At 40.1% G+C, this 27119-nt stretch overlaps 1 protein-coding gene across 11 annotated transcripts in view; it reads right to left on the reverse strand.

The window, feature by feature from the left end:
- brsk2a (BR serine/threonine kinase 2a) overlaps nt 1-27119 on the reverse strand; it is a 198626-nt gene that overhangs the window by 9624 nt on the left and 161883 nt on the right. For 3 of the 11 annotated variants that reach the window (XM_061721474.1, XM_061721471.1, XM_061721469.1), the window contains exons 6-17: nt 25698-25731; nt 25529-25597; nt 23041-23187; nt 18170-18201; nt 16866-16904; nt 15594-15758; nt 13293-13390; nt 11946-12096; nt 11670-11735; nt 5481-5541; nt 3442-4228; nt 3260-3308 (exon numbers count right to left, since the gene is read on the reverse strand). In XM_061721474.1, coding sequence (XP_061577458.1) covers nt 3260-3308; nt 3442-4228; nt 5481-5541; nt 11670-11735; nt 11946-12096; nt 13293-13390; nt 15594-15758; nt 16866-16904; nt 18170-18201; nt 23041-23187; nt 25529-25597; nt 25698-25731 — 1698 coding nt within the window. The remainder of the gene's footprint in view (nt 1-3259; nt 3309-3441; nt 4229-5480; nt 5542-11669; nt 11736-11945; nt 12097-13292; nt 13391-15593; nt 15759-16865; nt 16905-18169; nt 18202-23040; nt 23188-25528; nt 25598-25697; nt 25732-27119) is intronic. The other 8 variants (XM_061721478.1, XM_061721476.1, XM_061721480.1 and 5 more) reach the window with 6 other exon arrangements.

The following is a 27119-nucleotide window of genomic DNA, read 5'->3' on the forward strand; positions in this document are numbered from 1 at the left end:
TCACACGCCCAGAAAGTTTTGTTACGTACCAGAGGATCTGAAATGAATTTGGTTCCCTAAGCCATTAAAAGCTTTCTAAACCAAACAGAAGTTTTTTAAAAATCACCTGTGTGCCTCACAGTAAGCCAGAGTCAACTCCTCTATCCTGCAGCAAACACAGGTTACAGCAATCAAGGCTGCTCAAGATACATACATTAACCACAGTTTATAAATGCCTCTGGAGCACAAGTCCATTAATCCCTGAAATACTTTTGAGGTAACAGTTAAAAGACTCTATAATTGACTTAATGTGGTTGTTCCGGTTTAAGTTCACGATGGCACCAAGATTTCTGGCCTTGTTGGTGGTTTAAAACATTGCAAATAGCAGATAAGAACAGATTTATTATTATTATTTTTTAATCTTTCTTCCTTGCATCCTAATTGAATAACCTCTGTGCTGTTCCTCTTTAACTGAAGGAACTTCTTTTACATCAAGTTTTTTATTTGACCGCGCAGCTTTAATGAGAGATTGTAAAGGATTACAGTTTCCAGACAATACAGTCGTGTACAAGAGATTTATGCTTCCTTTCTCTGTCAGCTCTTACCAGCATCCCATTTAGTTGAAGCTTCTCCCTCTTTGAAACTTTTACTGATACTCTCAGCATCTAAATTGTTCTGGATCCTGTATCAAATGGAGACTTAAGGCTCCACATGTGATGCAAACCAGCACATTTTGTAATCCGTTGTAGGTGCTATAAAAACTTGACCTTTGCGGAGAAGATGGGAGTTTACATTGTAAGCTACAATTCCTCCTCACAGCATTCTGGCTTTGAGAGTGCCGAGCAGCCAAGTATTTCACCTGATGTTTTATTCCATTCTCACTGCAAACACGTCCTAAGATGTGAAACAGTACAGGCTCCTCTCTGTTACCATCTTGATGTATTGTTGTGCATGGCAGAGGTTTATCAGAGTAATTCCTTGCTCCTGCAGTTATATCAGCTGTTTCTGAATGATAAATCTTGATGCAGCGCTGTCTGAGGGACCGGAGCTCACCGGTGTCCACTTTATGCCCGTGCCTTTGCCCTTTACTCAGTGAAACTCTTCCAAATGCCTGAAATCATTTATTAATGCACCTAAGAAGAGAACATGTTCCAATCTCTCACATTTTTTTAATGAATATATTTTTTTAAACATTGTAATGATTTTTCTCTCATATGAATTCACAAAGTGAGGCTCCTCTGCCCATCTCTGCTCCTCAGAGCCTCAACCTTTCATGGATACTGATTTTTACCAAATGTTCTTTCCAATTACCTGTTAACATCACCCATCTGACATATTACCATCACTTTTTTTATCATCCTTACTAGCAGTGAACTTCCCTGTATTTTCTTTTTTAAGTCCCGAAATGCAAAACTTGATATATATTCACAATGCAAATGAAATAATATAGAAAAAACCCAATAGTAGTGTCATACTACAAATAAATAAATGTTTAAGGGAATTTATTAGGAATTTTTTTAAGAATCATTACATTTTTTAATTACAATTCATATCATCAAATCTTTTTCTTGAGTTGCGGTTGTATTTTTAATTGCAGTAACAGTTTCCTCCGTGCCTGCATGCTTGCGTGTTGATGTGAACTGGATACTTCCTGTTGTGTTCTCTTGTTTTTCATGAATAAAAAAGTAGGCCGTCTTAGTCAAGCACCATGTATGCAATACATCTTTAAACCCATCCTTAATAAAACATGCCAGAAAAAAAGAAAAAAATCTAAGCAGGGTAGGAAACTATAATGTGCTCTGTCCAGCAAGATATGAATAAAACAAATGTATGCGCTAGTGTCTCTAGACCGAGCTGTGCAAAGAGAAGGACCAGAAGCAAAGTATATTGTTTCACTACTCAGCCCAGGCCTCTCCAAAGACTAATATACAAATGTATTGGTTTTTTTTTGCATATTAAGACAGGATCAATATATTCAAACCAAGTGGAACTGGATATATACGCTTGGGACCTGACCCCATCTAAACATATATGCCTCTTCAAACATCAAAACGCAGGTGTTTGTATGTCTAAAGCTACACTGAGGTATGCGCTGCATTGTAGTAAGAAGTTGTCTGCAGCTGATGTGTGACGTTGTGTATCTGTGATGCAGTCCCGGGCAAAATAGAAGGTCTTTCCTCCTCAGCTCTGCAACTGGCAGGTGGAAACAACCGAGTCCTACAGCAGCCAGCCATGCAAACAGGCATATCTAGGCCAACCTTGAGTAATCAGGCCCATGGGAGTTTGGCGACCTCACAAAAGCTGCACCCCATTACCCAGCTCCCCTTACACAACCCACTACCTTCCGCTTCCATGCCGCATCTCCAACTATTTCAGAGCCTGCGGTCAATATATGGATCTCAGTAGGTAAAAATCTGGCATTTAAAACATCATGTTATCAAGACTGAGCTTGAGTCAGTGACTGAGGGGCTGGCAGGTTATGCATACTTATAATGGCCGGGTTTCCCAGATCTGACCTCTCTTAAGGATTTAAGAAGGGTCCAAAGAAGGGTTCAACTAAGAAGGGGCCCTAAGATAAGGGTGTTTCCCAGATGACTTCTTAACACCGTTCTCAGGACCGCTCTTTAGTTTCGCTCTTTTAGAAGCTCTTTAAAGGAGCTGTGCACCACCGCAGTTCTGAAACCAAATCAATCAATGCCAGGCAAATCAATCACCGATCACTATCAGTGCATTTTCACACGCAGCACTGCTAACTAACGCACTAATTCCCTGCTGCGTGTGCGTTATGTGTGTTATAATGAAAAACTAAGATGATAAATATACTTCAATGACCCCTTTTTCATGATGAAAACAAGACTGCAACTAAAGAAGTAGTCTTAGTAAGAGAATAATGAGGAAATGTATTGTTTTTATTAAATGTGAAAGATGGATGAAAGGACAAATTAACTTAACGATCATTCAGCATATAGGACCACATTGTATGCGGTGTGCATTGTTTTAATATCTCATTGCTTGGTGTGATATTGATTTGCCTGACGCGCCTGGATCTGTGAGTCTTTGTTCACTAAGAAGGCTGTAAAGACTGGGTCAGCAGCATCTTACATTTCCTTCTTAATGAAAGAGATTCTTAAGCTAAGAGCGACTCTGGGAAACGCGTTTTTCTTTCACAGGCTCCTTAAGAAGGTTTGAAAGAAGCCTTTTGCTGTTAAGAGCTTCTTAACTGATCTGGGAAACTGGGCCAATAGCAGTGGTGCCTTTAAGGGAAACACCATTTACTCACTCTGGGGAAGACTCTGGTGTGAGGCTGGACATCTCCTCTTGTGTTGGAACTGTGGAGGCAAATCCGGTCAGATATTTGTGAAACATTCAAACACAGAGAATCAACAGAGAGCCACAGGACATGCAGTGAAAGCCGATGGTTATTAATCCCAACAAAACTTATGTCAGCTGTGATGTTGGTACCTTGGAGTTTCCTGCGGTGGAAGCGTGGTGAGCCTAAAAAGCTGTTCTTGATGGAGTTGAGGCGCGTCCTCCAAGGCATGCCACCAATGGAAGGGCTTGGGGGCGGCGTTGGAGTTGGTGTCCCAGCTGGGCTGTCCTTGGGAGTGTGCACCGGAGTGCCCTTTGGGGTGGGGAGGGGGCTGCCTCTAGGGGAGGGGTGAGGGGTAACCTGTATCAGGGGGATAGATTTGGGTGGGTGGTCAGTTAATGGAGAAAGGACTGGTGCAACTGGGTGAAAATGGTGTAGCCGGATGGGTGACTGGGGCACAGCGGGGCTGAAGGGCACAGAGAGCTGGGGGTTTCCACTGTAATGGGAGCGTCGTACCTGGGGGCTGTTTGAGAATGGAGCACCAGTCATGGAGGTGGAGGAGAAAAAGGGGGTTGGGGAGGATGGAGAGGATGGAGAAGTAGGGGTTGGAGGCACAGAGGCAGAGGGTGGCTTCGATGGAGGCTGGCAGGGACTGGAGGGTTCTGATATGGCTGCCGATGCTGGATCAGGAGAAGCTTCGGGGAGAGGGTTTGATCGTGTGGCTTGGAGAGGCTTTGGAGCGATACTGGGCTTGGCGGGGAGTGTTTGTGTCTTGTTGAGCGCTCCTGGCAGGGGTTCGCTGTTTGGAGCCAGCGAGTTTGGGCTGGAAATATGAGGGCCTGAGCGATTCAGAACCGGTTCGGGAGATGGACAGGGGCTGGTATTAGGGGACTGGGACAGGTCTGGAGACTGAGGTGGCACACAAAACTTTCTGACAGGCTGGATTAAAAAACAATATCGTGCAAGGATCCACAACACATTATGGCAAAGAGCGGGTAGTAGATAGATAAGGAAAGCGAGGTAAAGCACACAGGATTGTGCATGCACACATACACATACAAGCATCCAGTGGAAGATGGAGGGTGGAGAAATTACAAAAAGGAAGACAAAACAGAAAATTGTTATGACGTTAACCATTCGATGCCACAAAAGACAAAGCATAACTGAAATGGGATCACGATAATGAAAAACAAGCAAAATGCATACTTTTAAAAAACCCAAACGAGACACAAAAAGACTTAAAAAGAAAAACAAAGACTTTGACAACACAAAAGAGCGAGCACACACAGACAGATGTGAGAGTCATGAGGCCAGCTGTGAAGACAACTCAAAACAGGGGCAGGGTAGCATCACTGCTGCGAATCTTCTGGTTTCCTGCTAGCTTTATTAATCTGTTTGACTTGTAACAGCAAAGATGAACTCCCAGTGCTCCAGTGTTTGCCTTGGATGCAACCTCCGTTTCCAGAAATTAAAAATCACCCCACACAGAGCCTCACGCTGAGAGAACAATCCAGGTCCTGAGTATGTCTGGGAAATCAATTTCCCTTTCAAATCAGCCTGAAAGAACCTGTGTGCTGTGAGGAGCTTTTCTTAGGATCCTAGCTAATCCAGAGCCTTCTCAGGTTAGTCAACTGGAAAAGTTTACCACACGCTCACCAGCTCTGAGCTGGGAGGAAGCGGGATTTTCTGAAGCATTCCCTGAGCTGGATTTCCACAGAGCTCAGGCAACAGAAAACAGAAGAAAGGAGTTTAAGTGGAGAGGATTGAGAGAACGGAAAAAAGAATTGTGGCATCAAGGGTGGAGAAAGTTTGTTATGCTGTCACATGCCCTGAATGTATTCTGTGTGTGTGTGTTTTTATCTAACGGAAGAACCCACACTATGTGAACACACGGGAGACTTTTGCAAAGTCCAAAGTCTAGTCGAACAGTGACGAATGATGAAAGTGGATATCTACCTCCTTAGGACCTGAAGGCAGATCAGAACTTAAAGAGCTGTTAAATAACCCTACATGTGATCATTCAATGAAACCATTATTTACACACACTAAAATAGTCTCTGAATGAGCGCTTGACTTTTCTACAAATCAGAAGTTAATGTAGTTTCACTATCAAAAGCTGCAGCATTATCATTATCCAGTATGAGTGTGTTATACAGTGTGTGAGGGATTGTGTCCGAGCCTTATGACTTACCCGTGGGCTGCTAAGCGGGCTGGTGGAGAGGCCGGAGGAGGCTCCACTAATAGACCGTGACCTGTGGCACAAAGACGTAACAAAGGAGCAGAGGTAATTTTCAACCTGTGGTCTGTTACATGTTTCAGTAAACATGGGTGAGGCTGACAGGTTGATGGCTTACTACAAATAGTTTAGAAAGTACAGCAGCATGTAGTACTTAGCACACAGGTTACTATCAAGTCACTTACCAACACAACACCTGTCCACATAAAGAGGGTAAATAGACTACAACACCGTAATAGCAGCACTTACTTGACAATCCACATTACTAGCATTGACTCCCAGCAATTAGTCTCACACCACTTAAGCTCTGGGTTCAAATATATTGATCTGCCAAATCCATAGACAACCTTCCACAGATGACGATCCAAGCCGTCTTTCTTATCAGTTATAAATGATCACAAAAAAAATGCTGTGGGGGTTTGTGCCTTAAGGCCTAAAGATTTCTCAAAAGGGAGTCGAGAGAGGAACATTTGGTTGAGTGCCATTTGTCATGTTTTTCTTTTTTCTCACAGATGCTGTCAATAACCCCAATGAGTAGAGTCCTGCTCAGAAATGAACAATCACAGCACAATCTGTCTCCATCAAGCACACACGTACACAAACGACACCAGCGCCTGTCAACACTTGGAAACACCAGCTGCTCACTGTCACAACACGGTTCCTTTGTGTCATTCAATCTAATAATACCCCTGTCCTCCCTCTCTGACTCTTTGTCTCAGGACGAATGCATTTGTGGATGTGATATGAGTCTTGCTAGATAAAACCTTTAACCACCTTTATATGTATTTTTTTTTTTTTTTCAGTTCCATGGTTAAAGATGAAAATCTGATGGAAAAATGTGGGCTATGAATGAGAAAGTTTCAGACATTCAGAAAATAGAGGAAGGGAAGGACAGGAGAATAAGAAGTGTAAGGTCGGGCTTCAGTAAGGACATTTAAGGTGTTTTCACACTTATGTCCCTGTAAGTACAGATCTTTCGAAGAAAGTGTGAATGCCACCCTAAGGACCTTGCTGTGCACCAGGCAAGCAGAGAGCACTTGAAAGAGTGCAGCATTAATTCTGGGATAGTTCAGTGTCTGATGTTACAGTTCCCCTTCAAGCTTAATGCTAATTTGTTTGGACAGAATCTCCTGGTGCTACGCTGAGTCCTTTGTACTTTCCAAACAATCTTCATGACTTCTACTTTGTTAAAAACAACTTTGGTTCTACAAGCGTACTCCGACGATCCTTGCGTCGAAGTACTCCCTCAACAGCACACGCACTTACAATGGGGAAACAATACAATATTATATTTGTACATTTTCATAAAATGCCTGTAGAAGCACTTTGGTCAACTTGTAAATCAAAATATGAAACAAGAACTGCAGCCTTACTCCTCAGAGAAACAGCAAACAAACACCAGAGAAGAAGCAACACTGTTGCTATCACCAGAGCGGAAAATGTAGAAACACCCACTGCTGAGTTATTTTTGTAAGTGTCCCACTGCCCATTCTGTGAATGTATGTTTTTTCTTTTTACTCATTCTTTCACACATGAGTAGGCAATGTTGCAACCATTTTGGCTTGCATTTCCTCTCTCATCAAGCAGCTGGCCAGACAGTTACTATCATTTACATTTAAGTCCACTGAGATACGCTCACAGTTGCTCACTTAAATGCTTACAAACTTGATGTAACCATGCCACAACCCCCTGGATATTGTAAGCATATTGTTAGAGGCGCTCTGCATCTGTTAGTGTTGGACGAGGATGTCTATGAAGCTAATGTTACAGCTGGTTATGTTGTACAGTAATGGGCTGTCAGAGACTCACCGCTGCTTCAGAGTGACAGTATGAGTTATTGTAGATGAGTGCTTAATTTACAGTAAAGAACATTCACAACTTAAGAGTCATTTATAATACATCACAAACCAAGACCATGTCATTAAGTGCGATTAAAAGCTAAAGATTGTTTTTAAAAAGATAGTTTTATTGATTTGTTTCAATACTGTGAGTATACAAGTTTAATTATTTTGATTTAATACATTTCTGAAGGAATTGGTGTACTTAATTTACCCATTTATTTACCTCCCTGTCTGCCAGCTTTAACATGAAAGTACATAATAAAAATCACATCACAGTTCAACTCAAAGCAGCATAATGAGTAATTTTACTACACTCGCATTTAGGTTTTTCTGTGCAGTTGGGAGAAGGGGAAGCATGTGCTATACCCTTATTTATTACAAGGTTTTAAGTAGAAGATAATTCAACAAAATAATGTGGTTCTTAAACAAGCCTCAAATTAATTTGGTACTTAGAGGTGTTAAAAGTTGACTCAGTGAGTTCAAGTTGACGACTTGTTGTGGCTGTAAGTCAAACCCTGATCTTCGCTCCACCACCTCCGGCATTGGCCCTTTGCTTATTCTGATATGACAGGTTTGGTTTTTGCCTAACATGGTGGTGTGCAATATAAGCAATCACCTGATCTTTAGTTTTTTTATATCCAAAGTACATTGTACAGGAAGTCTTTGGGTTTATGTAAGGTTATGTCACAGATCCGATGAGGGGATAATGGATGGACTTTAAAATAATGGACTGCAAATTGTTCAGAATTGACCTTTTAACCTTTCTTACAAAAATGAGCAGCAACAAGTCCTTCTCTATGATCTATGCTGATGTCTTTCCTAGTTGGCATTGTGTTAACACACACCGGAAAGCTCCAGAACAGTACATAGCAAAACTTTTGCTTTTATACGTATACTTGCTGATGATGATTGAATATAGTGCATTTAATAAGAAACAGCAAGGGTACAATTAGTTAGTCACATATTGCTTTTACATCTCTCCTTTGCTTATTATTATCATTTGAAGGAAATAAGGACACATAATGTTGTTGATTTGCTGTTGAATTTACCTAATCTGAAGACTTGGTGAAGGCTAAATTACATTTTACTATGCTTTGATTCACAAAACTTTAGTATTAAAAGAGGTACAACTACTTGTATCTGAGGACAGGAGAGGGAGTTATGAGTATCACGGCTTCACGCCGCTCAAAACCTGCCGAAACAAAAAACCTTACTGTACAAAAAAAATCTGTTTAATACTGCTGTTTTACATTTGTTTTTGCTCAGATTTTAATCACTAGACGAGTGCCAGTTACGACACGCCTAATTTGGAACGGGACCCACGTCCACATCCAAAACACCTGCAGGGTGCTAATGTCAGGCTGTGAAAGATGGAACGAGTACCACAGATTTTTTTTAGCAACAGGGCATGGACTGAAATGAAACAAATTTGAAGCAAAATGAAATGGATGGTGCCAGGAGCCAATCAGCAGTTGAATGAGACAAAGCCATCGTACATATTTGCTACTCTGCCACCGTGAGCTACAGTGGAAAATGTCTGAATTTCATTGGGGTTTTTTTGGGGGCTCTTGATCACTTATGGTCCCACCTATGGAGCTCTACATGATTCATGCAAGTCAACATACGCTTTAATTAAATGTCCTTTTTTAACTCCCTGAGGATACATTAATATTCAAAAATCACAGCAGGTCCTAAAATTTCTAATTGTAGGACGACCGCAGTATCTGAAGTCAAGACGAGTGTTAAAGGTATTTTTTTAATGCTCCTTTCAACCTGTTAAAATAATTAGAGTCAGTGATTAGCAAGAGAGTTGCTAATCATTGACACGTATTTATTGTGTCAATATATAAGTGTCCTGGCTATTCCACATTTAAACTGTGTAAAGCAACTAGAACCCCTCCGTTGAAAAAAAAATGAAATCGATTTGATATTCTCTCCTCAACACTGCAGTACTTTTCCATATTTCATTTACATATCATTAACCTCCTTTCATTTATCCTGGCATGCTGTGAAGGTTTGAAATTAAATCAGAGGGACTTATTGTGCTTTGAATTACGTTTTAACTATCTTTTAAGATATCTATGGGTATATAAATGCCTAAAGGAGACATTCACAAGAGAATGTTGTCATGAATATTCCTGTGCAACACTGCAGTATTTATCTCCCATCTATTCAATTACACTTAGCAGGAGCATTCAAATCACAAGTCACCAGTATCGTCACAGCCTTCGTGGCGTATGTGAAGCCAAACACCGGATAAAGATGGAGTAAAGACTGGAGTAGAGACATTTCCATTTTATAATTTAAGATAAAACTGTTTCCTCCTCTCTTTGGCTCTTTGCACTGGTGGAAATGTAGGCTGTCAAAACACATGTTTCAAAGTCAGTCCTCTCTGACGCCCTCTGATCTGAAGTTCTATGAACCTTCCGTGCTGTCGACTAAAGTTTGCTGGTAGGGAAAGATAAGGTTCAGAGAAAGTCAGTCAAATCTGTGAGCATGATTCTGCTCCATATGTGCTTCCCCCCTACACCAGCGTCTACGCACACACAAACACCGGATGATCAAACACAGTGCACACAAACACGTAATAAGAGAGGAAGAAAAGTTGATCTTTAAAGGAAAAAGTAAAACATGAAAATCCAGATTTACTTTTACTCTTTTTAACCACTGATCAGATAAAGATATAATTTGCAGAGAGGCTTGAATACTCTTTAGAGAGAGAGAGAGAGAGAGAGAGAGAGAGAGAGAGAGAGAGAGAGAGAGAAAGAGAGAGATTTGATTTGGAGCTGGAAGGGTGCAGTATATCACTCCCCTCACCTTAAGTCCACAACAGCTCATAGGAAGTCATGCGGAGTAGAACTAGGAGCATTTCAACATTAGCATAGTAATTCTGTATTAACAGCAGGGGTGTTTGGGACTGAAGGTCAGCAGAACACACAGGAGCACGAGACTGAGAGAGAAAGGTGCAGTAAAAGGACGGGGAGGAGCCCCTGCCAGAAATCTGGGTATATGGGTAAGAGCTAAGAAACTCATCTGCAGCAGCATAGAAGAAAGATGCAGGCAAACATTTTCAAAGACTGGTGCTGTGGTTCAGTGCGGTATTAAGATGCAAGCCTATTTTAGATACTGCCATTGATCAAAGACAATCGATTTTATTCAGAATAACTCGAGCTGTCCTAATAAATGACATTTTGTAAAGACGGACTTGGTACGCTGGTGTTTGTTCGCATTCATGCAAAAAAAAAAAAAAAAAACAGTCTTGTCAAACTGCTCTTGTCTAATATTCTAAAGATTACCGAAACAGATGAGTCAGAGTCAGGGCAGAAAAAGCGCTTCCTCACTAATGCGACCTTTAAATGAAGAGATAAGTCTTGGATTGCCTGTAGGGATGGAGCGGAGTGGAGGGGTTGATGAAACAAAAGAAGACAGATCTTAAACCGAATTTCTGAGGCACCAGAGGAAAGACAGAATCGAGCAGGAGCGTTTAGAAGTCGGAGTTACTGAAATGGATTTAAAAATGACATCCTCCTTGGGAATGAAGTCGGAAATGCAATCTTCCTTTTGTGTTTTTGGCAAATTACTGTGGTGACATGTTACGAATGCGCTTGACGATTGGGAAGTAATTTTCAACTTTATGCCTGCAGACTTATAATAGTACACTTCCTGACTCTGAATTTATGCAGCATACCACTGCTTTTTTTTTCCCAGCACTCTGTCAACCTGACAATCATTATGAAGATCAGGTTATCACCTGCTCCGATTCAATCTTCCCTGCTGTCACAAATGTCACCGTCCCTGAGCAGACATGTGTGCATTGTGATATACCGGTTGTTGAAATAAGATGAGGAAAAGGATTTCAAATTGGTGCGCTGTGCCTTGTGGGGATGTGGTTCTGGCATAATTTAAGCAAAATGGAGAAATGTTCTGCAGAGGGAGAAAGTGGGACATGGTATGGGAAAACTGCTTATGAATGCACTGAAACTGGGAGAAGGGTTGGTTGTGCTAATGCCATCACACGTGTTAAAAGAAACACTTTCCAGTCCCCTTAAGTTTCAGAATGAAATCGAAAGAGTGAAGTTAAAATTTCAGGACTGCGATCTCCAAAAAAAATGGAAAAATCAAATAGATGAGTTACAACAAATCAAAACACCCATGAAGCCATCACATGCTACATATGTCATCACCAGTTAAAGGAATTCACTCTGCACAAAGCGCCGCTGCATCTTTGTCCTGCCCTAGCTTGAGGTGTGAGAAATGGAGTGAGAGAAGGTGGAAGCATGAGGAATGAGTGGCAAGTGAATACCTTTCTTCTTTGCTGCATTTTGTTCTGGCGTCAGGAATATCCAAGCTTTTACTGTACACTGATTTACTACAGTGAGACAGGAGACAAAGTGAGCAGAGAGTCAGTCTCTGTTTATGTTTGCCGACAATTTAGCTTGCTGACACTGGATCCAGACTTACTGTCAGACCTGTTGAACACTACCAGGCTGCAAGCTTTTCCACACACACAGAACTAAGTCTTTTTCTTTTTTTTTGGTCTTTCAGATATCTAGAGGTTTTCTTCCCCTTCCCTGCGTACCTTTGTCCGTGCTGTGTCATGTCGATGGCCCTCCTGGCTGGAACAGGTGAGCCTCCATCTGTGACACTGAGAACCTCCATGGACTTCCTCTCTGGTCTCCTCTTGCCATGACGGTTCAACATGGGCGAGTCCACCCGTTTCTTTGGGGGATCTGTGTCAGAGAGGAAAATAGCGATTCAGAAAGAAGCCAACACATCTGAATGTTAGTGGGTGTATTTCCTTGTATTGAGCAGTTTTGTGCAGAGGGTGTATTTATGTGAGAGTTTGACTGATGCTTAACAGTGACCACATTGACATTTAAACTAATAGAGAATAAGTAATGGTTTCCTCCCAGACCTTGAACTAATGGCCACTGTATTGACTGTATCACATTCGATGAGGGAGGAGTCTATTCATCAAAATGTCGGTATCTCATGGCAGACACACACATTTGCACGTAATATATAGCCTACCCTATTGCGGTGCTATTGTCAGAAAATCAGCCTGGCAGCACTGTGAGCAGAGCATCTCTGTCCCAGCTCAGATATTTGCAGTAGACAGATGCCTGGTTATGCTGCACAAATTATAAAAATGATGTTTTTTTTTTTGATGAGTTAATATTTGCACTGAAGCAGGTGAAGGTTTTCTTCAATAAGCGTATTGACATATTTCTATTTGAGCTTTCATTGAGAAAGTTATTCATTTTCAATAAAGACAAGTTTTCCTGGCCTCTGTAAAGCCAAGGCTGGTGTCATGACTAAACCAATTTCTTCTTATGGAGAACACTGAAGGCTGAGCCACCAGGCAACATCATGCTTTTCCTGTTGCAGCATTTATTCTCTAATTTGGTTTCATTTGGTTTTGTTAACTTAACACCTGTTTAAGATACAAACCGACAAAAATAGACAGTGCTTCTGTTCATAAATACATACACAGATCGTCTATGATGTCATATTTTGTTTACCGGATTTACTTTTACAGTATGTCGTCTTTCACCTGTACCAGTTTAGTAGTCGTTTTTAACTTCTAATTATGTTTAAGTTATAAATCAGCTTGCTCTTTCTAAAATTCCAATGATTTTTCAATCCACTTCTGATTTGAATAACTTTGCCTAAATCAGCCCCATCATCATAATGATTATTAAAAAACATGTTTGAATCTCAAAACAAATTTCCCTGTTTTCCGTATCTACATTATCTTTTCCTCCTACTGACTGATTTGTTTGATTTATCCAGTTTAAGGCTGTGAATTTCTTTTCTCGGTGTATCATAATATACGGTATACTGTGCATAAATACAGTATACACTGTATATACATGGAAAAACAAAACAAACAAATACAAAACATCACGTCCCACCCGCTCCTCACCAATCTCATTGCGAGGTGGAAGGTTCTGGTCCTCCTGACTCGGGTACCTCTCCTTGCGATCCAGTAACAAGAAGTAGATCATCTTTTCTTGGTTCTCTCTGTAAGGGAGAGGCAACAAAAAGGCAAGTTGAAGCGCTTTTAGAGACTGCAAAAGTAAAAAACTGAACTGGCAACACAGCTTCGGCACTATCATATGGATGTGCACAACTAAAAAAATATACAAATACATACGTACAGTTATGTGCAAAAGTCTAAGCCTCATTCACTTTTTTTGCATTATCAAAGTTGAAATGACCATTGAAATACATTTTTTGGTCTTATTTGGTTTCTTTGGTCTTTTTTTTTTATCTCTGACAATTAATGGCCATTTTTTAATGATCAGCATCCATCTCAGAAAATAAAACACATCAGTCAAGCTTTAGATGGTATATACATAAGATAAAAACACACAATGTAATCTTATTTAAGTTTAAAGGAGCTACCTTCCTGTATTTTCTGTCTTAAAGAGACAGGAAAATAAATGTCATTGAAACTCTGAGAATAACAAAGCGTTTGCAAAGTTTTGACCATGCAACATTAAGCTGCAAAACCTTTCATTATGATTCATGACTTTTTCCTAATTTAATTATTGTTTTTTTATTGATTAAGTTAGTTATTCACTGCAAAGAAAGCTACTAAATCTAATAAAACCAGATAATTTTCCTCTTTAAAACAAATGTTTAGTTTTAGAGACCATTAAGCAATCACATGACATCATGCATATATAGTGTGCATGGTTCTGTTTATAACCATAACCAGAGCCTGTTGACAAGTTTAGTAAAAGTAATAAAATATCGCAAGTTCAGTTTTCTTTTTTTCTACGTAATTCAAAAAAGCTAAAATCTAAGGCTTATGTGGAAACCTCCATGCAAAAACGACTGTCCTCTATAATAAAGACAGATTGCAAAGCAGGAGGAGGCAAAGGGACAAGAACCTGCAACTTCAGCTAAAATGAATCAGAGGAAGGGAGATGGAGAACAGATTTTTCTCTCATGCAGCGCTTTTACAAGAGTCTCCCAGGGGAAAGCAAGCAAACGAAGGAGATTGCGAGAGGGCATGGTGACAGAGTAATGCTTGCTTTGCATTAAATGTTAAGTCTTTGGCTTGACATAAAAAAAAGAAAAACACGAACTACAATGCAAATGCGATGAGCAAAAAAACAATTACAACCTATACAAAAACATCATTCTACAAGCTGAATAGCTTGTACAATGCTTGTGCACTTCATTGAAATTTGTTGACTTTAATGTCTGCTAACATTCCATGGACTTGAGTTTGTAGAAGTTTTTGCATTTCCTCCTGATGTCTGGACTTTAACTGGGATGTTCCAGCACCTTGATTTTTTTCTTTTCAGCCATTTCTTTAGACTTGCTGGTGTGTTACGACTCACTGTTTAGTTGCAGGACCTTGTTTCGGCCGGGCTTTAGCTCTCAGGCATATGGCCATATGACACGTTTGACTCAATCATCAATTCAATTATCACCTCTTCACCAACATGCTTGACAACTGGTATGAGGTGTTTGTGCTGATATAATAATGCTTAGTCCTCCTGATATCTGTCTTTCTTAAGTCATCATTGTATTCTGGCTTAATTTTGGTTAAAAAATTAATGACATCAAGAAATGTGTCACATAAAGTTGTTCTGAGGCGGCAATTAATTCATCTAAAGACCTGGTGAAGATGAATTAATGATACGCCTGATTTTTATGACTTGATTCATAAAACATTACGACTGAAGGAAGGTATATTTTTATTTTTCCACAACTGTAGGCTCATATTTGCAACATATTTGTTTGTCTAAAGGTGAAATGTCATCAGTATACATGTATATTTACCAATACACGTGTAACCAAGAAACAGATGTCACTAACAGAGTATCAGTAAAGTGAACCACAAGCATATTCACACTGCAAACCAGGATAAATATGAAGAGTATGTAGCCACTTGGAATCGGTGTCAATGTTTAGTGTTGAGTGATCTCTCGCTTCTAACATCTAAAGCAAGAGCTTCACAGGATTTCATAACAACTTGCCGTGTGTGGACACTGGCTTAAGAACTTAGCCACTGTTTAACAGCAGCCCCTGTTTAAATGCTATTGTAATGTCTTCCCTTTCTCCCCATTTTAATAAAAAAAACAACATTTTTTTTTGTTGTTTTAGCTGCACTGATTCGCACCTTATGATCTGCTGACATGATTCTTGTGTTTCTTCTTCACCCTACCTCTTTTTCTTTCCCTGTAATTTTGTTAAAGCATCCACTTACTCATCTGAGAGCAGGTCTTTCAGAAGTTTGTTTTTGTCTCTGAAGCAGCCCAGGGAGTGCATGCTGTCCAGTACGTCTGGGTCGATGTCGTCTGCAGAGGGAAGGCTCCTGATGGTGACTTTTCTGGGCACTGGCTGCTCTGGTTCTGGTTCGTTCTTCCCCCCTCTGAAAATGTAAAGAAATCACAACAAACATAGAATTACTTCATTAAAAGAAAATGTACTACTTTGACATAAAAAATTATTGAGGTGCGAATTAAACATATTGATGCATCGTGTCTAACACCGTACTCTAGTCTTGATGTGTAAATACATGTGGTTTTAGTACATAATGGGTTAAAGGTGTCAAATACGACTACAGAAAGGTGTCACAATAGAGCTGAAGAGTCCGTCTCAAACATATGGAGTCAAATGTAAAGTTGAGAATTCTCACACTTTTACATTTAACCAGGCTACACGATAGTTCCCATATGTATTTATGTGGATGTTCAACCAAATGCAGCAGAGCATCTTGGATAGAAGCACACACAAAGGCTTAGATATCATACATCTTGTATTATATAGTTAATTTATATTGAAAGCTTAAGGTGGGATTTACTGTCAGGCCACTGCAAGAAACGTAAAGGCAAACTAAATAAAGTTGAATCAGTGAGTCTGGCCATGACAGTTTGGGCCTTTTATTGCATTGTTGATTCTGGCCTGATTTAAAGTTACATGAAAATAATTGTTTTTGCAATGTGGGCATATGGCTGCTGTGATTGTTTTTTTTTTAAACTCCCCTCACCATAGACAAGCTTCCTCGGGGAAACAGCCACATCCGTATAACAAACATTACCTCTTAGTCATCCATTCATTTGTTCATTCATTCAGTCAGTCACTTGACAAGTCAGCCTGCTGTGCAGAGACAGACGGCCAACTTCCTCACTGACAAAACTCATCCTACATTATTCTCCCCTCCTCTCCAGCTCTTATCTCATCTTGTTTCTTTTATCAGTCTTGCTGTCTGTCTGTATGATCTTTCAGATCAGGACAGACGTTATAAATCAGTCATTTCCAGGACTCAGGTCTCTCCATTATTCATTTTTTCTTCTGCACTGCAACAAAAATATATCCTTAAGTTTAAAAAATTCAAAAAACCATTAGTAAATCTTCTCTAAAATAATTGCGATAGGATAATCTGGGGCATATGACCATATAAGACTTCAACAGCTGTAATGATTAGTATGTTATATACTTTGTGCATTTATATTCATAGCTTTTGTTTTGCATTTACCCCATACAAAGAGCTTCCTTTAAATCCACAGTCTGCAGCCTGAAACAAAATATTAAAGTTATCTTAATAAAGTAGAAGATAAACACTCTTGTTAATATTGAACGATGGCCACACTGAGGTCAGCTGGGTCTTCTATTCGGGCTTTTCCACCAACTCAAAATTGGTGCTGCTACACCGGTGCAAGAACCAGTTACAAACAGGTTCTACGAAGAAGTGGCTTGCTTTTCCACTGGCCAGAGCACCCGGGAGCCAGGACCCTACATCATTTGTTACATCGACAAGGTGCAAACAAGAAATCTATAAAAGGAGCACAAAACCTTATTATCTAAAAAAACAAAAACATAGCTGTCTCTAATTCTGTCAAAAAAACAAAAAAAAATAAAAAATGCCAAATATCGCAAAAACCATTTGATGCTTCATGAGGTGGTTTAATAGACATAGTGATAATCCAGTTTAGCGCAAAAGTGTAATGTAAACATTTTTTTTCGCATTTGCGCTGGATGTGACGTCTAGTTTCCGACTGTTGTGCTTTAATACCACTTAATCACTATGCATTACTGGAGTACATCAGGGCTGGGCCTCTGACTGATCACTTGAATGATCCTCCGCTATCTTCGTCTTTTCTTTATTTTCTTAGCAGCAATCCCAATAATCTGTCAAAAGCTTAAGATGTTTTTGTCCATTTTATTTAAAGTCGTGATCTTCTTTTTTATTGTTTTGAAGAGACGTCTCGCAGGACGAGATACAGAGAGAACTAAAAGAGTTATGCTCATTAAAAAAACAACAAAAAAAAAACACCATTCAACGGAAACATCAACGAAGTAGTTCCTTTATTTCACTTTTCTGCTGTGATAAAGTATAAAGGAAAATCTTGTTTGGAGGCCGTAACTAGCTTTATGCATTATTGCATCTAGCCCAGCAAGGTTTGGTGGCCAGCGTAGCACCAGTTTTCTTGGCACCAAGTCGGTGCTTTTTCTTGCAGCCGGCGGTCGTAGAGCAAAGAACTGGTGCTAAGTCTGTAAGACTGTACTAGCACTTTAACTGCTTTGGTGGAAAAGCCCTATATAACCTCTCTTGCTTCCTCCAGCTTCCCCTCAGTTGACTGCAACAGATGTTTCACATTGTCTTTCGTGCACTTGCAGTTTACCCCCCACATCCAAGAGCGATGCTGCGCGCTGCATGTACTATAACTTAAACGCTAAGTCAGTTTTCACGTGGGGGTCTACAGCCCCTGGAGAATAGTCTAACAAAAGAGTAGAGTGGGAGTGGAGAAAAGAGCAAATAGAGCAAAGAGGAGTACTTACATGTACCATGTATGCTTCTGGATCTGTTCTAACTGTAAAGGAGAAGGAGAGAAAACACAAATCAGTACAAGAACAATTAATCTTTCTTTTTTTTCTGGGCATATTTGGTCTAGTGTGTCTTTAGTAGGTCCTGAGCTTGTCCTGAGGGGATACAACTCCAAAATAAAAGCAAGTTCAGCAGAAGGAGTAAATGATGTGGGCTTCAAATAATACTGCCACTGGTGGTGGTGTTGGTGTTGGTGTTGGTGGGGGGTATTGAGAAAAAGAGAGATGAGGAAAGATGCAGCAGGAGTATATGGGAGAGAGGTGATACGATTGAACATAAGAGAGAATATTATCTCCCTCACACACGGTGCTGACCCTGCCTCTGGTCTGAAGTGAATCTCCCATTCTCATCGTCTTCCCATCACTCTTCCTCACACACACTCAATTCCTCAATGCTGCTCTTGTCATTGCACTTCTAATGTGGCTACTCTGTCACCAACACTGTCAACACCGTCTTTTGCCAACAACGCAAAAGCATTGAGAGGCAGAAACAGAAAGCCAAAGGGCAGCAAAGAAAGATGTCCACTACAATGACTCCACTGTGTTTTAACTACCCACAGAGGGAAACACGATCGATGTCACTGCTGAGACTTTTTCATTTGCTCATGCTGCTGCTGTGGAACCACTGGAGATACTCCTCTAATTACTGTCATCTATTCAGAGGAACAGTTTTGTGTACGTGTATCCATCAATACTTTGATGTTGGCACCGTCCCACAGGACTCATCTCTGTGCTGTAGGACATATGAAAGCCTTCGAGTGATATTAGTGCAGTCACAGAAGCAGGTGGACTATGGTTCCTGACTGCAGGTGACTCCTGTCCGCCTTAACGGAGGGCATGGTATTGACAGACGCTCTGGCTGTCAGATACAGACCAGTGGGTGACCTGCTCTCTGCCGTTTATTGAAGGCCTGCAGGCAGGAGATGGGTATCACACACATGCTTGAAAGTGATGTGGTTTGAGGTGCAGAGTCACATCAATCAGACTCTAAATGTGTCACTTTCAATTCCAGCTGTTTCCAGGCAGAGGAAGTGCTGCCTTTAACTCAGGGTTACGCTGGTGCATGCGTGCATAACCAGGCTGTCTTTGTAGTCTCATGTGAGCTGAATAAATTGGTCAAAATGCAAAAAAGAAACTTATATTTATAGATATACTGAGTCTTAATGTGGGAATACAAAGTTTATTATATTGCTGCTCAGGGCAGAGAGGGACATCATCATGTCTGGTGATCTATTCCACGCAACCAAAATAAACAACATTCAAGATTAGAAGACAAAAAGACCTGGATTATTAATGGTAATTCTGTTTTTGAAGGGTCAAATTATTAGTCTGCATCATGTGAGCTCTCGCTGAAACTATACAAATCTGGATAACACACATTAACAAAACCTGGAAAGAACTACAACCTTCCCGTTGTGGTCAATGGTCAGATCAATTAAACATTTGGTGAAAATGAGGTGAAGAAAAATCAACGGTCGAGCTCATGACAAGAGCATTTCCACATGCACAATGTGAATATGACTCAAGGTTTTGGGACCAGACAGCTATGCAGTCTTAGGAAAACAATTTATAATTGAAACTGTGAAAAATCGTGCCAAAAGAGTGGTTCAGGGAGCAGGAGACATCATTTCCAAACCTAGACGGCACAGCGCAGAGCCCAGACCTTATTCCCATTAAGAATTTGGGGGATGTGCCGGAGAAGATGCACGCAGTGGTCCGACTCTCCCGTCACCAGAACAAGATTTGGTAAGATGAATGTTGTGACAGTGCATCGGGTTATTGAAACGATGCTGTGGTGAAAGTGTGCCTTTATGAACGCTATAAAAGAGTCCAACAAAACATTGCATGTGATTGCTTTTTCTCCCTTCTTTGTACGCCCGGCAGTATATGTAAATGAACTAGTGAGACTGATTTGAACATCAACATCAAACATTAAGTTTGTTTTAGTTTATTCAGAGCAAGCAATAAAAAACACACGTAAATAGAATAATAATATAATATTTTTTACAATTAAGATTTGTTTGTTAACAGCTTATAAAGAAAGTATAATAAGTCTTTCTAAAGACCAAACTGGTTCTGGGCCAGTGCTTAGTTTTGAACCGGATTTTTCTGTTTCCACTGACAAAGAACTGGTTCCGGGCCAGAAAAACACAACATAAATGAGGATTTTCTATGCAGCTCTTTATCTCGACGATCTATTCCAGTAGATTCCTCAGATTACAAATGCAAAGCTATAAATTAGCTCAATGAATGCCTTTTAACCTCACTTTCTGTAGTAACTTCAGTGAGAGAGCATTCACAGGAGGCTCTTCATTTGTTCTTCTCCAGGAAGATATGCAACTACAACACGTACAGATACACGACTGGATAATCAAAGCAAGTTGTTTAACTGCATTTGTCAAAAGTTTTTAAGTGTCTAATTTCTGAGTCACATATCAAACGGCACTTGTAAAGACAAATGAAGCACACACTTCCTTTGCTTTACTCTGACACTGTTGAAACTTCATCAACCCCATCACCACCAGAGGATTATCCGTCTTTGATGAACTGCTCTGTGGGCATAATGAGCCAGTCAATCCTCTTCATCATTCAGGTATCACAAGGAAACAGATCTTTCCAGGGTGTCTCGTTCATTTGAATTGTGAGGATGAGATGATTGTGTTGGAGTGGTTGGCCTAGTTGTCTCCAGGGCCCTGACTCCAGAGACAGGAGATGAAAAGAAATGCTTTTATTGAGCTAAGCTCCTTAAGCTAGCATGTGTGCCCTCCCACCCAGACCACAAGGGGGCCTTGGCTTTATGTGTAATTGTGCTCAACTACAAGCAAATCTATATAACGTCAGGTGACAACAGATGTAGTGAAATAAAGTCAGCCATTTCAGTCGGATTTTCCTTTTAACAACGTCATAAAAAATTATTCAGAGCTAAATGATGACGTTTCCTCATGTTGTCTTTCCTGTCCTTGGGTGTACTTGCCTCAACTGCGACTGGGCGGTCACCACTAAACTCCAAGAACTCAAACTGAAAGGCTGTTTGACATTCTGTGAGGTTACAACATTTCCCCAGAGCTCTGTTTGGAGCCTTCATGCAAACGAAGGGAGCAGACAGGTACCATATTCTCTCCCAGCAGCCTGGTCAGAGTGTAACCCTTTATCGAGGACATTGCTGGTGTCTGGTGGGTATATCTGGGGATCTCAGGGTGACCTACCCTCGTCAGGCAGAGGGACCAGAAGGATAAAGCATAGTGTGCACGCAGCATAATAAAAAGAGGCGATTTTTCAAGTTCATGCTGCCTATCTGAAGCGCTTCACCATGTGATAACCACCACTGCTGCAAATGAGTATCCCTTTTCTTTGCACCTTTCAATCTTTTTGTTTTACTAGGTTTCTTTAAACTAGTGTTTTTGGCATTGTGATAGATAAGCTGAGGGACAGGTAATAGTGCAGAGACATTCACAAATTGCAGTGTCACCACATGTCCACATGAAAACAAATGTACTGATTCAGAGAGACACCTGTTGTGCCTCTTCTGTGTGTATGCAATATGTACCTGCATATCTAAAGTCTTACTTCGTGCTGCAATAATATAGCAACTTCAGACTATGTGAGTATTGTGTGTTTTTATTGTCTGAATGTGAAAGGCAGAACAAGAACAAAGGCATCATTTATCTGTTTTTACATTTTGGTTATTCATATCTCTTCATCTGTATCTCTCCGTCTCATCCTGACCCTTAGCGCTGCGCATCTATGTGCTCACTTCCTCCTCCAGGCTCTTTTCTCAAAGAGATCAGTTGCTCTCCAGACATACTGGTATTAAAATGAGTCAACTTTAAACTGGGTGAACTATAATACTAAACTAAGTTATTTTGAATTCACACAACGGACAAAATTCTAACAAAATTTGTAATGAGTCAAACAGACTGGAAGCACAATGAAGCAGGGCGGCCTTTTCATTCAAGATGATATACATCTCTGCAGTCTCCCTGCCTCTGAATATGGAAAAATGATAATTTCTCTAAGTCCAGGAACGTTTTTTTTTTCTTTCCTGTTTTACTTCACGTGTAACTTCCAACAATAATCTTGATGCAGCGTAAATAACCGAGCAGCAGAAGCAGGAGAGGTTTGCGTGATTCTCTATATGTGGTTGTTTGCCACAACAAGGAGCAAAAAAAAAAGAGTCTCCGAAACTTATGACAGCATGTTTGTTGAAAGGCACAACATTTAAAAAAAAAAATGGCTGCTGCTGGACGTTTTACTTTTTATTTAAATTTTTAAAAAAAATGTACGTATAACTCCTGGTATATACCCAGATAGTGGCCCTCAGTGTCTTTATGTCACTATTTGGCATAATTTTAGCTTGCTTGTAACTTTGACTGAGACAATGCAGGAAAAAAAGCATCAGTATTTTACTGTCATGACAAAAACCCCAACTTTCCATAAACTAAAAAACCCCATGGTAATCTGACACGAGTGTTGTCTTATAGTCGTATGCTCACCTCTGTGCTTACACGGGTGTCAGGCAGATTTTAAATGAGTAACATGTATGCAAGTGTTTACTCTAACAGCCCTCACTCTTTTGGCGACATTTTTCACAAGACGACAAAACTGTGCTCAGACATTTATGCAGTGTCATTATGAAAAAGCAGGGAGCCTGAAAACACTTGAGACACGTCGCTGAACGCTGTGGTCCATCAGTGTCTGCATCAGAGTCTGCTGTGCTGTGAAGAATGAAACTTATAGATCAAACTCAAACCGCTGAAATAAAAGGCAGAAAAATATGAACACGATAACAATTCTCTGTTACGATCGAGACTTTTAGGCGAGCTGACCGTTAGTCTTTTGGTGGCATCCACTTCAATCATGCCGCGGAGGAGGTTCTGACAGTCTGGAGGGATGAAGTGTGGCATATGAAACACTCCCAACTTCACCTTCTCCAGAAGATTCCTTAGGTTGTCATCATCAAACGGCAGGGCACCCTGGAGAAACCCGGAAGCAGAGTCAGGGAAGGGAAAAAGACAGTGGATAGAGGATATCTACAGACACTGTAGTTCATAAATATCAGCTTCATAACAACAGGAAAAAACATCTTCTGTCAAAAATAAAATGAAAAAATAAAAAGATTATTATGAGTGCATAAAAAGACTCACCAGAGGAAACCAAACCATAATTATGTTTCTATTCCTGCATATCTGCAAGAATGGGCTTGCTTTCCCAACCTGTTCAACTTTCCAATCAGGTCACTCAGCTGTTAAGCGCAACGAAAAATAAATAATAAACAGCAGCGAGCTGAAAACAGGGCCTTTCTTATAATTACCTAGATTTCTCATTTACCTCGTTCATTTACCATTCTCTCATCAGAGTCATCTATCAGATAGAGCTGACACTTCACAGATGTGGCTGTGTGATGAATGGCAAGCTCCACCACAAGAGAATATGGAGTGGAGGAAACGGATGAGAAAGACAGAAAGACTGCTTGAGAAATGGAGAGATATAAGAAAAAGGGCAGAGACTTGTGTAACAGATGATCTGAGCGCGGGCTAACTGCTGGGGAGTGTGCGTGTCTCCCATAATCAGACTAATGGTTATCTCGCAGCATGATGAGACAGAAGGAAGACACCACTGGAACTACAGGCAAAAAAAAAAAACTTGGATTGAGAGAATGGTCAACATCGGAAAATGGTACACATCAGTTTTATGCAACACGTGAGATGGAGATAGTGAAGAAAAGAAAGGAAAATTAATGACAAGAGTGCAGGTCCCTATGGCGCCGAGTTACCATGCCAGTGTTGATTTTGTTCAGAGGTCCTCTTCTTTTGAGCTTCACTCTATGAATTATTCATGAAGGAACTATACTATACATTGTTGATGAAACAAAAAGCTTTAGGGCGACATAGCTGGGGAACCACAGATATAATGTACCAACAGACCTGCAGAAACGTCCTGATTATTGATACAGCTGGGGGTTAAACTGGGCAGACGCCGCTTCGTTAAACACATCTTAGCAACAAACCTTTGTCGGGATTTTTGGTTCTGAATAATTTAAACTATGTTTTCTTAACAAAATAAAACTATATAATTCGTTTCCTGATCAATACTTTAGACATGTAAAGATTTACTTTATTTTTTCTTTCCCCGAGCAAGTCAGAGATGTCATCACTTGTCAATCTCAGTCAGTTTACAGTAAGGTGAATTTATGTGACGTATATAAGCGGTGCTTAAACGGGTAACAAATCTAAATTCCCCACTTTGAAACGGTCTTAACTAACAGGTTACCACGGCTATGAAGTTTCTGATTTACCATGAGACAAAAGGACCATTCCTCAGCATTTTTGAGCAATGAGGCCAGACACCACATCCAGTTCATGAACTCTAAACAACTCTAACTCGGATTAAATTAACTGTTAAACAAAGCTGACTGGTTATTGAGTTGGTATTGAAATTTTGATGATCAAGTAATACTTTTAAAATGTCAAGCTTCATGCTTGGAATTAGGAGTTTCTGATATTCGCCAAAAATGTTTCCAAAACTTCCTTAATTTATCAGCGAGTGACCGGTCAGGAGAGTGTTTCGTTTTTTTCAAGGAAGACAACAATTCTGTTGAAAGTACCTGCAGCACACACGTCTGAAATCAGCTGATCAATGCATAATTATGTTCTCTACGTCGTTGTTGTTCAGCTCAGTTGGAGCAGTCGTGGCTCTTGCATGCAGTGATGTGGAAAAGTATTGACAGATTTCTTCTATTTTTGCTCTTTTCTTGGAATGAATGTAATCACCTTTTAAAAACGAATCTTACCTGAATGATGGAAGAAATATCACTTTGAATATTTCGCAAAGACAAACACTTTTCTCATAGTAAAGGACTGCGTGTTGTCATTTTTTAACAACTTCAATGATTTTGAAATGGTTTGCATGTCGGGGCCACAAAATAAAACATTGACTACTTTAATAAAAAATAAGTAAGTTACCCTTCTTTTCAATAGTGTAACTGTAGCCAAATTTTTACTGGATCAAATAGTTTGTATATTGTAGTTGCTGCTTGAATAACGCTCCCTAAAATATGATTTTATATTTGAGTTTTCATGATCATATCAGGCTCCCACCGTCTTCTCTTTCCATTTAAGTCAAGCTTAAAGTGATGGTTTCTTTTTAAGGTCCCAGTTACTTTTATCTTTGAATCAATTAGCAGTAAAAAATACAAGTAGATGAGATGAAGCAACACTTCACAGGCAAGTGTATTATGCCTTGTTGCTCTGGAGCGTTTTAAAATGCTTGTCAGTTCAGTCAACATCAGTCAGTAAAGAACAAGCTGACACTCACCACCAAAAGAGCAAAAAGAATAACCCCGCAGCTCCAGACGTCTGCTTTCCTCCCATCATACTTCTCTCCCTGAAGGCAAGATGGTTTAGTTTGTTTAGGGGGTTTGCAAAAAGGGAAGCATAATGAGAAAAAGGAGAATGAGTATTGTGGTGAGTGAAAAATGACTTACCCTGATGACCTCTGGACATGCGTAATGTGGAGATCTGTCAAGGAAAATGGAAAAGTGCAAATAGTGAATTGATCTGAGCAGAAAGAGAAAGACGGTTATTTAAGGATTTGTGCGTTTGTACAGCTCTAATGCAAAGTCCGTCAGTAATATAGTTATAATAGCAAACTGTAAACAAGCCTTCTGTCTAAATCACACATGCAGACGGTGAATGAATCCACTGGACATAGATCACGGTGTGCTTCAAGAGTTTAGACGTCCTGAGAGTGTTTGGATGTCCTCCTGCTCGCTCAGTCAAGGGCATCTTCTCACAGCAGACAGGGTAGAGACCCACTAATCTTTACAGCCCCCGGATGAACTGACAGTAAAGCCAATGACTAGATTGACACGTCAATATCATATGAAGATTTATGGAGCTACCTTGCAAAAACTGCTCCATAAACCTGTGGCTACAGATGAGAGCTGCACCAGGAGCAACTTATCATTCCACACATGCATGTTTGCAGTACTTTGAAATCCCAATATTTTGAATGTAATTATCTCGGCTAAAATGAGAGCTTTGCTTTGGTCTATGACCAAGTAGATTAAACTGCCTGCCTGGGCTTCTCAGAGCCACTCGCTTGTGTCCCTAAACCTCTCAAGCCGGTGAGATGTGTCTTCTGCATCTTTCTTTCAGTCTAATTCCAGGATATCTGGTCTTAATGAGGGACTATCTTGTCTGTAACCATGGCGCCCATTAGCTGGGCTGTTTTCTTACGTGTTCATGAATACCGGCCTTGACAGCCAGGGTCTTTGCGCTGTCACAACATTGACCAATAATAAACACTTCTGCCACGTCAACCGGGAAAGTTCAGATGAGAGCCTGTGCAAATATGTCCTTCATAATTGCATGTGTCATAGTGCATTATGCAGATGAGCAAATAATAGGAGCAAAGAAAAACAAAAAAGATTTGCACTAGTAATGTCTCATGAGCACCGGAATATGCAATTCAGAGCTGGAACAAATTATAAGCAAATGTTTACAATAGTCAACATACAGAAATTAAAATTCAGCTGTCTTTTTAAGTTCATAGATATCTGTTATTATATGAACACAATTCAATTATTCAGTTATAGATAAAAAGGAAATGGGGGGGTGTCGGTGGTTGCATATAAACAAAGCCTTAACATGAAAGATCTACTGCAATTTTTTAATTGACTTATTTACTCAACAGAGAGTTATGAATTAGTAATTAAAACAGTGGCATCCAAAAATTTGATGATATAAAAATAAATACATTTAGCATTTGTTTTCAATTAAATACAGTGTTTTCTTTATTACAGTAATATCTTAAATTTGACTAAATAGTGACAGAGGAAAAATAAAAAATACACCTATTTCAGAATTTCTAGGTATTTGATATCACAGTGTTGCTTCGTTTGAAG

This window comes from Cololabis saira, chromosome 5 (assembly GCF_033807715.1).
Source record: "Cololabis saira isolate AMF1-May2022 chromosome 5, fColSai1.1, whole genome shotgun sequence".
Taxonomy (NCBI): domain Eukaryota; kingdom Metazoa; phylum Chordata; class Actinopteri; order Beloniformes; family Belonidae; genus Cololabis; species Cololabis saira.